General features: G+C 35.3%; 1 protein-coding gene across 1 annotated transcript; it reads left to right on the top strand.

Annotated features, from left to right (window-relative positions):
• The first annotated feature begins 1,822 nt into the window (after window positions 1-1,822).
• On the top strand, window positions 1,823-11,054 carry LOC132304138 ((S)-ureidoglycine aminohydrolase). The gene is made up of 13 exons (XM_059801694.1): window positions 1,823-2,022; window positions 2,142-2,270; window positions 3,038-3,125; window positions 3,209-3,285; window positions 3,763-3,802; window positions 3,956-4,022; window positions 5,674-5,759; window positions 6,295-6,376; window positions 7,292-7,348; window positions 8,668-8,706; window positions 9,148-9,218; window positions 10,656-10,709; window positions 10,799-11,054. The coding sequence occupies exons 1-13, from the start codon at window positions 1,965-1,967 to the stop codon at window positions 10,866-10,868; spliced, it is 918 nt and encodes a 305-aa protein (XP_059657677.1). The 5' UTR covers window positions 1,823-1,964; the 3' UTR covers window positions 10,869-11,054.
• Window positions 11,055-11,293: the final 239 nt, after the last annotated feature.

Below are 11,293 nucleotides of genomic sequence, written 5' to 3' on the forward strand. Positions count from 1 at the left end.
AATGAGGATCCTGAACCTCAAAACGTTGAAGAGTGTCGATGTAGAAATGATTAGCCAAAATGGAAAGAAGCAATACAGGCAGAGCTAAAGTCATTAGCAAAACGTGAAGTATTTGGACCTGTAGTCCAGACACCTGAAGATGTCATGCCTATAGGGTACAAATAGGTATTTGTAAGGAAATATAATGAGAAAAATGAAATTGTAAGATACAAAGCCCGACTTGTAGCCCAAGGTTTCTCACAGAGACTTGGTATTGATTATGAGGAGACCTACTCTTCTGTGATGGATGCAATCACATTTCGCTTCTTGATCAGTTTGACAGTCTCAGAAGCACTGGATATGCGTCTGATGGACGTGGTTACAACTTATTTATATGGATCACTAGATAGTGACATATATATGAAAATCCCTAAAGGATTTAAAATGCCTAAAGCAAATAGCTTGAAACCACGTACCATGTATTCGATCAAGCTACAACGATCCTTATATGGATTGAAACAATCAGGACGCATGTGGTACAATCGACTCAACGAGTATTTACTAAAAGAAGGATATGTGAATAATCAAGTTTGTCTATGCATTTTCATTAAGAAATCAAAATCTGGATTTGTCATTATAACTGTATATGTTGACGATCTAGATCTTGTGGGAACTCCTAAAGAACTCACCATGACTGCTACTTATTTAAAGAAAGAATTCGAAATGAAAAATCTTAGTAGAACAAAATTTTGTCTCGGCCTGCAGATCGAACATTTACCAAGTGGAATTCTTATCTATCAGTCAACATACACTGAAAAAGTCCTAAAGCGCTTTTATATGGATAAAGCTCACCCCTTGAGTTCTCCAATGATTGTTCGATCACTCAATGTTAAGAAAGATCATTTTCGTCCTCAAGAAAAAGGCGAAGAAGTTCTTGGTCCTGAAGTACCATATCTTAGTGCAATCGGTGCTTTAATGTACCTTGCGAATTGTACCAGACCTGATATAGCATTTGCAGTCAACTTACTAGCACGGTATAGTTCTGCACCAACTCGAAGACATTAGAATGGGGTCACACACATTATGCGTTACCTTCGAGGAATGACTGATATGGGGTTATTTTATTCAAGAAAATCAAAGCCCCAGTTGATTAGATATGCAGATGCAAGTTTTCTTTCTGACCCACATACAGCCCGATCACAAACAGGGTACTTGTTTACTTGTGGTGATAAGAGCCACGATATTGATGTTCAACAGATACGCTCGAGTGATAATCTAGCAGATTTATTCACTAAAGCGCTTCCAATTATAACATTCAATAAGTTAGTGGAAAACATTGGAATGCGTCAACTAAAGAATCTTTAGGGTTGAACTAATGAGAGGGAGTAAGTGATCGAAAAAGTATTAACGTACTGTATTTTTTTTTCTTTTGCTATGGTTTTTCTCACTGGGTTTTCCTAGCAAGGTTTTAATAAGGTAGTTTTAATCTATGCAATACCATACACAAGAATATTGTACTCTTTTTCCTTCACTAGGGTTTTGTCTCATTGGGTTTTTCTTAGTAAAGTTTTGATTTTAACGAGGCATATTCTTAATATAATATTGTGAACCCGAAGAGAGTGTTATATATATGTTTATGGGATCCACAATCTTAAGTCACCCATGATGGCATTGTTAGTTTACGGAGAAAGTTCAACTCTTGTTTATGATGAAAGCCTTATTGGCTTACAGAGAAAGCTCAACTCTTGGTTAGAGTGAAAACCCTTTGGGAAGTTACAATTTTGAGCCTGTGTATATACTGCTTGGTACGTCACACTCTCTCTCCCTCTCTCTCACACTCTTTATTTCTCTGAATATTACTATATATATACATATATATATTCATTACAATACCAAAAATACCGAAAAACGCAAAATTGGGTGCGTGAGAACTGAATCAGAACACCAGAAGCAGATCTCAGAGTCTTGATTCTACTGCCCAGAAAATGCAGAGTTCATCACCATTTTCAAGCCACTCAATCTTCCTTATAACAATCACTCTCTGTACAAACTGACTCTATTGCCATTCAAACTAAACAAAAACTTCTCAAAGTTCCTCTCTTTTTCTTCTTTAACTATAGAAGGCTCACTGATCAAACTTATTTCACTTCAAACTATTTCAGGTCTCGTCAGAATCGCAGACAGTGAAGTGGGTTTCTGTTCTTCGCCGTCAATCATCGATGCTGACTCGAACTCACAGCCTCTCTATTGGAAAGTCACGAACCCCACGCTCTCCCCTTCTCATCTACAAGGTCAGTGCTTGTGATAATCGCGACGATTCTATAGCCGTTTGCTTGCTGAGAAAAGAAAAATAAAATATAGTGTATGCTATTTGTTTCGATTCTGGTCATGGTATTTTGTATTAAATAGTAAAGGAATTGTCCATTATTGCGAGAATTAAGAGAAAACATGTACTGGGTAGTCATGAAACTTGAGAAAATAATTGCAAGTACATGAGATCAGTTTCAAATTTCATCAATGAAAAAATTAATTAAGCTAATATAGTTACATTGGGCATACAGTGAAGTGTTGGTGGTTATTAACTAGGAGAAAAAAAGAAAAAAGAAGAAGTGGTGGTGGTTTTTTTGTAAAAATTCAAGACTAGTTTCCCCGAAAAAGAGAGAAAAGTAAAAAGAATGAAATTTCATAACTTTTAGCCAATTCCATGACGTTGGGGAAAAGGTTTGTCGAGTGGAATCGAGTTGCTTTTTACTTGGTTTTCTTGCAAAATGATGGTTTGAGAGAGAATCTAACAAAAAAAGATGATGCCTGTGAAAACCAATGCAATTTCATGGTATCACTTTCTTTTGGTCCAATAGCTGGGTATACAACATGAGGTTTCTTCACCTTAGTCATAACCATACATTTTCCCACCAAGTTGGACAATGATGAGATTCATCTTTACTAGACAGGTTAGCTATTCCCTTTGTGTTGCATGGACTTCCATTTTTTGTTTTAAGGGTGTGTACAGGAAAAATGACAGATTTTTTAAAGCTAATTTGGGTATTTATCTTGGCAGACTTGCCGGGTTTTACTCGCAGCGTGTATAAAAGAGATCATGCTTTAATTACCCCAGAAAGTCATGTATTCAGCCCTTTACCCGAGTGGTATATTCAACATGCTTTGGTTTATTTTTGGTTTTTCATGATTTAGTCCATTGTTGACTTGGTTATTTGAATTTTTTTAATAGGAGGAATACACTTGGAGCGTATCTGATTTCACCAGCGATGGGTTCACACTTTGTTATGTACCTTGCAAAGATGAAAGGTGTGGTTCAATTTGAAACGGCTGATATTACTGTTACATTTAAGTTCCTTTTTTTTTTTTTTTTTTTGGTTGTTGCTGGGATTGAGCTATTTTTTTTCCCTAGTTGATACTCCCCCCCTCTCGGAATTGTTTGTACCCAAGAGGATTCGAACCATTGACCTGATGCTTCCTAAGGCACCAGGGCCAAGTTCTTACCCACTTGAGCCAACCCCTTGGGGTTGATTGAGCTAGTTTCTTCTACATAATCTTGTTTTTCGGTGATTCAAGCTATGGCTTGCTTACCTTGCAATTGTTTTAATTTATGAATCTAAGTACTGTATGATAATCAATTCCTTGTGTTAATTATTTGCCACATAATTTTTGCATTTCATCTATATTACCTCTAAGCGACTCCATGTATTAACTCTGCAGCTTATAGTTGGCCATGTTTAGCTTTCTTTTTATGTAAGATTATGATTAGTGCTTTATTTTGTGCAGAAAATTCAAAATCAGGGCTCCCTCCAAATGATGTTGAGAGGTGTAGTTACCCTTTTGAGTCTTCCCCATGAAATATGTTTTTAAGAATTTTTTTCATATCCTGAGATATGGACAATTTCTAATATAATTATTTGTCTGGTTATATATGTACTTGACATGCTTCGCATTCTCCATTTTAATGTTCATCCATTAGGTTCATGTTCGTGGTTCAGGGTACTGCAACATTCTCTAATGTATCTGGCATTGAACACAAGCTGATGGTAAGAAAGACGAGTTGTTCCTTTTTATTTTATTTTATTTCATATTCATTGTGAGGCTACTATGTCTAATTTGTGATGCTGCTGAACACTGGATTGTAAAATGTTATAAAATGTATTATTTTCTTTTGGCCACATCCTTATGTCCATAGGGGAATGAGTTGTTGTGATTCTTATAAGAACAATGACGATTGGGTTGGCCCAAACGCAACTCCAGATCAACACCAGGTTCCATCATATAATTGATGGCTTCGGCGATGCCCTCCAAAAAGGAGAGGTGGAGGCTTACATGCCAACAATCCATACTAGCTGTTTTTTGCATTTAACACCAGTTGGAAAAAGGCTTTATTGTGTTGAGTATTGCATTACTCCATATATTGTTCAAAATCTTTGGTATCACACTAAGTAATTAGTTAGAATGGATATTTCGAATCTAAAGAGAAGATCAGGATAAGGGGCAAGAATAAAGGTGAAAATAGAGAGATTATCTTCTATGATCATGAACAATGTATGGTTATTAGCACTCCTCTCAAACTGAATAACGTGTATCATGCCAACAATGTAATGCATCTCTTGAAATTGACTTTTTTGTGAAGCTTTGGTAACATCTTCATAGAATCTTCATTTCTTGGGCAATTGTTGGAAATATTTAGAGGGAAGAAGAAACATCTTCAGGTAGTTCGTATCGACTTATAAAAGCATGTGATGAGTCCCTAGAGAGGTGATGTTGGATTCTGTAAGGGAAAGGGATGTTAATTATACACTTTAGTGTGAGTTATTATGTATCATGGAGTGACCAGCTTGAGAACAATTGGAAGTGAGACAAATCATTTCCAACTGAATAACATTGTGTTAAGTATTTGAACAAAGAGGAGTAGGTATGCTTCTCTATCTCTCGTACTCCATAATAAAGTGCAAAACATCAAGAGAGTGAAGCTGAGAGGACCTTCAGGACATTTCAGAATCAGACTTGGCTTTGTCAGGAATTTTTCATGATAAACTCTCTTCTAGCACAATTATCAGTTGTCCAAATCAGTCAGTCAATTCAACAAATTCTGGCTTATGTAGGAAAATCTGGAACTTATATTTGAGATACCATTTAGTAGATCAGTCAACTTTCAATTGGCCGACAGTTAATTTTAGCAGAAATTCCATTGCACCAACAAACTATAGGTTGCATTTATGTAATCATCGGCTCTAAAATTTGTAGGTAATGAAGATTATCTTTAGGGCTGTGATACCCTATCAGTCTATCACACTTTGTAAGAGAGTGTAAAAGATACACATAACCCATAATGTAGTGTCTAGGCCCCTATAAGTTTAAAATGTATATTATACAAGAGTAAATATGGGTGAAGTACTTGACATGTGCATTCTATCTATCTGTGGCTTCTTTGCTAAGGTGAATATATTGGTTTTACCCGTCCAGTAGTTCTCCAAGTTTTCAGTACATACTATATGGTATTTGAAGTTATTAACGGTGGATTGTATGTTTATGTTCCTTAATTGCTGCATATGAGGTTCCACATTTGAAAATTAGATACTGATGCCATTTTCTCATGCTTAATTTCTTCCAACTTGAAGAAACCAATTCCCTTCTAATTTTTTCAACCAAGGCTTCAAGAAATTTTTATACTTTATCTTTGGAATGTAGGTGGATTCATATGTTTATCTACCTCCGAACTTGGAACATTCCATCAAGTGTGACGCATCTGCTACACTTGTTGTATTTGAAAGAAGGTTTGCTTTCCCATAGATTACCCAAGGATTGAAATTTAATTTTGATAAGCCATTTCGGTTTTAGTTCAAAATGCAAAACATTTTGGAAATGTTTCAAAAGCACAGCAAAAAATGACAGAAACTTTTGGGAAATGGTTGGAAACGTAAAATATAATTTATTGTTAAATGAAGATAAGCCGATTATAAGCTAATTTCTCGTTCTATGATGTCCTGGATGTTGTTGATCTTCACGGCATGCTTTGCGCAGCTGTTCACTAAGAGTTCCTTTATTGGTAATTTTTTGGGTCTCTCTCGATTCAACAAAGCATTTTCCCAACTGTTTGGGGTCAACTACATGAATCTGTTTCATCATTCTGCTATATTTTGGTATTTGTCAGGACTATAAATTCTCTAATATAAAAAAACAATAATGATGATGCAGGAGGTAAAAGTTTGAGTTATATCATGATGAGGTTACTGTTCTCATATTTTTTCTGAATAGTTGTGATGGTTCATTTATCACTTCTGACTTCCAAGTGGTTTCCCTTTCTCTTAGGTATGCCTACCTGGGAAGTTATACTACTGAACAGATCATTGGTTCAACAGACAAGCAGCCACTTCTTGAAACTCCTGGCGAGGTCAGTTGTCAATTACATATTATGATCTGATGTTCCAACTCTCTCTTAAAAAATGATCAAGGGTATTTGTTCTAGTTTATTCTCAATTATTAAATTCAGAAGACCATGTTTATACATTTTCTTATAGTTTGCTGCGTTCTGCATGAAAACCAAACTTTGGATTTATTGAGTTTAATGAGTCTCCTTTATATATTTTGATATGTTTCCCATAAAGAGCTATTAACTTGAGTTGTACATCATCCAAAGAATCAAGTGTGTGTCATATATCGGTGCAAATTGTGCGGGCCAACCCAAACCCAACCAATTTTTTAACGGGCTTGGCCATTACGTTTTTTAAACCCAAGCTTGCTTGGATTGGAAAATCCCGATTTGAGGTTAGTACAAGTTGAAATTTTGAATAACCCAATTGAGTAAGTTCTACCAAGCTTGATTTCAAACTTCTTACTCAAATTCATAAATTTCTAAATGATGGGAGTCGTGTGATCCTTAATTCATAATTTTCTTTTTCATTATATATATATTTTTTCTTTTCTTTTCAATTTCAACAAAGGCAGGACATATAAGACAAACCTAACTCAGGTCTAACCTAAGGCCAACCTGTTCTCAAGTCAAAATTTTCCAATCCAAACACAACCGGAGTTCAGCGATTCCAGTGTGGGTTGGAGAACTCTGATTGAAGGCAGATTAAAGCTGGGTTGGGTTGAAGGTTCCATACCTTGAGCTGAGCTTGGACTAACTTCTCAATTTGTCCAACCTACCTGATGAGTTGTGTCCCTAACATCATATTTATCAAATGTATATATATAAGTTTGGTTACAAGGTATTTCAACTTGATTCATCTGCTATTCGTTGCATCTTTTTTCCCTGTGAATTGCTATTAGTTGCATCTTTCATCTTTTCTTTTCTTGTTATCAGGTTTTTGAACTCCGGAAGCTTCTTCCGACATCTATGCCTTATGACTTTAACGTCCATGTGAGCCCAAACTTGATTTCTGTATTAAATGCATCATGTACTTATGAACGTTATCTCCAAATTCCAGCTTTTTCCACCTGAAATGTCTTAGGCTATGTTGGTTGCGCTGAATTGGGATTGCATTGGGTTTGTAATTCTATGGTATTACAATCCCACCAATTCAATTCCAAATCCACTGTTTGGATTAACTTTGGAATTCAATTGTAATTGTATTAAACATTGTAAATAGATATGAATATAGGTATATGTATAAAAATTTATATGGACACATGTAATATATAAGTCAAATTTATATCAAGATTGTACTAGTATATAAAAACAGAGAAGGCCAGTTGTTGATAAATATATATATATAACGCCAGAATATACATAATCTATGTGACCTGGGCCTATTATTCAGCCTTTTAAAAAGGTAAGGCCATTTGTTTGATTAAAAAGAAAAAGAAAAAAAAAGGATAATGTTTTCTATTATTCAGCGTTTTAAAATTATCTCCAGAAAAAAAATTCAGCGTGAAAAAATAATATAAAAAATAAAAGGCTGCCAGCAGACAACACCCACATTACCTTTATATTATTCAGCAAACGCCCCAGAAAAAAATTTCAGCCTTGAAAAAAAAAAAAAAAGGCTGCCAGGATACCACACCCAAGTACAGTTATGCATTACTCTTGTTTTATCTCTTTTCTCATCATTTTTTAATGTCAAATAATCCTGTGTGTATATATATACACACACACACACACGAGAACGAGACACTATTAAATGTCACAGATGAAATTTTCATTTGCCCAATTCTGATATTGCATGAGTGTGTTGAGAGAGCATGGGAGAGAGAGAGAGGTGTTGTGTAGAATTTATTCTGGTATTGGAAATCGTTGGTTGGATTGTAGGATTCAAATTGCCGATTTGCAATGTTTAGGATTACAATGCAATCCCAATCCCAAATTAATATGTCATATCCAAACAGCGGATTTGGAATTGGGACACCCAATCCCAATTCACAAGCTCCAATACGGTGCCGCCAAACATACCCTTATAGATTTTAGCTCTACTGGTATTGGACATGAGAGTTCTACATAATGTCAGTTGTAATTTCACTTTCACATATGTGGTTTATATAGACAATGGTTACATCCAGAATCTTGAATGTAAAATCTTTCAATGTAGGTTTGCTAATCAAAAAAAAAAAAAAAAAAAACTTTCAATGTAGGTTCCTTGTTGTGGTATCTGGTTGGCACTTGATGCATATCGTATCTTTCAGACTTGGTCTTGACTTTTTCTTACACTTTTTTGTTTTTCTTTTTTAATTCCCTTGCTGCAGATCATGGATTTTCAACCAGGAGAATTTCTTAATGTGAAGGTATGCTATTCATTTTTGCTGAGTGAAACATCTATATATAATGCCCAAGGTCTTATTTCATAAAATTTATACTTCACGTTAATTTTTTGCTGCTTAGAGTGGAATTAATCCTAGGGAGTAAACGGAAGTCTGTGAAATTTTAAACCAAATTGACAAATTACATATTACATGATTTAAACTCTCGTTTCAAGCTATGCTCTGTTCAGACCATAAGTGAAATAATCCATGGGAACTTTTCAATCGTTAAACCATGTTTTTTAACCCACTTTTTATTAAATATTCTAATATATAATCATGTTTAATTTTTAGGTTATAATATTTTTTTCTTGGAGGTCATCGTGGTTTCGTTAATTATCCTGGTTTTGGGATTCTTGAGGTGCCGTTTCTTTAATTCTGTTTGTGGAAGATTACACCATGTGTTCGGCTTGTTTGTTGTGGCAGGAGGTCCATTACAATCAGCATGGTTTGTTACTTTTAGAGGGACAGGGTGTTTATCGCTTAGGTGATAGCTGGTAAGAGTTTTGTTCAGTAGTTGAGACTGCACGAGTACATATATTTATACTGCTGATTTCATAAGATTTTTTGAAATAGATGGAATACCTGCTGACATTATTATTTATATGCCTGTCTGGATGGAAGTTGCATATTTGTAATTGTTTTTGGGACAAAAATATTGAAGACTATCTCAAATTTTATCAGTTACTCGAAACACCAAAAGCAAGAAAAATCATTCTCCAGATTCAAAAAGCTGTAGCTTCTCCCAGATGACATTATTATAGATATGGTTTTTTGGATGAGTCTTACAGGAGTTCCCCACATTATATCATCAGTTGAGTTCAAAGCAGCCATGGCTCGCAATGGTGCTTGCTTGCTTTTCATGGGCATGAACTTGAATTTGTCTATATAAAACTCGCGTGTGCTAAACTTATGAACACTATTTATATATGTATATTTACACATTTATGCATATATATATGGTTAGTTTGGTTAGTGATACCAGTGTCAAATTTATGTCCGCATTTGTTTAGTGTGCTGCCTCTACTAGTTGTGGCATGATATTTGGCAACATTTATAGATAAACAGAAGTCCCAACCCCTCAATAGTAAATGTTGTCATTATCACACTCTGCAAAGGAGTTATATACTGCATCTGGTGGCATGTCTTGAATCGGTTGTTTGTACTGTCAACAACAATGTGCATGGAGTATCATTTTAAGTGTCCAAGTGATGGCACTTCCTTTGGTTTTGGCAGGCCTCAAAAGGTTATATATCAGTTGTGCTGGTAATTGCACAGCATGGCCTTAGAATTCTTTAGAAAAATATTGTAGATACAAAGAAATGAGTCACAATATCGTTATGACAGGACTTCTCCCCTTGACTTCTAATTTTGTGTATCATTTGCACACAAAAATTGATATTTTATAATGTCAAAACTGTTATATTTATGACCTGTTGACAAATTCCTTTCCCACATGAGCATACACTTCCTTGGAAGGAGATGCCAGAATGTGTTAGTTTAAATGGACTGGTACACTTGGTGTCCAACGTAGAAGTTCATATTTAATATTTGTTAGACCGTTCTCCAATTAAATAGTTGAAATGTTGTATATTGTAAGTATAATAATTATATATGTATCAGCTATAGTGTGTAATGTCACTGCAAAGTTTATCTGCTCGTATCAAATACTCCGAAACACGTGTTTTGAAGTATACGTGGGAAAGGAGGAAGGCTTTGAAGGATTTTGTGTTTGGACCTTTAAGATGTTATGTTTCTTGTTAGCTCCTGTTATTATTTGCATGGTGTCTTCTTACTTTTTGAGTGAAGTGCTCCCCATTTCATCATCTCCCTTTTCGACTGCATTCTTTCTTTCTTGTATTCATAATTTTACCATTTGTATCAACTTCCGTGTTTTGTGTTCTCACAGAGTTTCTCTTGCTTTCATTAAATAGGTACCCAGTTGAAGCTGGTGATGCCATTTGGATGGCACCATTCGTGCCTCAATGGTAAGTCACAAATATTTGACACTCTTCTCTCTCATCTTCCAATATGATCTAGTTGACATAGACATTGATATATTTTGCTACCTCACCAGGTATGCTGCACTTGGCAAAACCCGAACCCGCTATCTGTTGTACAAGGATGTAAATAGGGATCCACTGTGATCACATCCGAGATTCTTCGTGTCAATGGATTTCAGTAGTATGATTCTTTAAGCTTAAGTAATTTACGAAGAAGCAAATTGCAAGCTTATGTGCCTGTTCACGTTACATTACATGGATATTCCAAATGTATTTTGTGAATTCAGTACATTGGTTAATCCAATTCATCAGAGTACTTTACTAAAGAAATGGCTAGTTCTTTATGAAGGAAAACTTAAAAAAGAACCTTACAAGATAAACTACAATTATGGGCATAGTCACATACAGAGATATACATGAAACTTATGTACAGAGTGAAACTGTTAAAATGTTTCGATTATGGACATGCAGAGTTTCCATCCTCTTCCTTATCCCATTTCGATCACATTCCGAGGATCTAATATGTTTCGACTGTCTTGGCTGATGGGATGGTAATACAGAAATAATAG

The sequence above is a fragment of the Cornus florida genome, unplaced genomic scaffold (genome assembly GCF_030987335.1).
Source record: "Cornus florida cultivar Cherokee Brave unplaced genomic scaffold, ASM3098733v1 CherokeeBrave_3.0.0_Hap2_Chr04, whole genome shotgun sequence".
In the NCBI taxonomy this organism is placed as follows: domain Eukaryota; kingdom Viridiplantae; phylum Streptophyta; class Magnoliopsida; order Cornales; family Cornaceae; genus Cornus; species Cornus florida.

Coding starts and splice junctions, on each gene's coding strand:
- LOC132304138 (XM_059801694.1), top strand. CDS start 1,965: ATGCAGAGTTCATCACCATTTTCAAGCCACTCAATCTTCCTTATAACA. Junction 3,286..3,762: donor GTACCTTGCAAAGATGAAAG/GTGTGGTTCAAT, acceptor TATTTTGTGCAG/AAAATTCAAAATCAGGGCTC. Junction 4,023..5,673: donor GCATTGAACACAAGCTGATG/GTAAGAAAGACG, acceptor TTTGGAATGTAG/GTGGATTCATATGTTTATCT.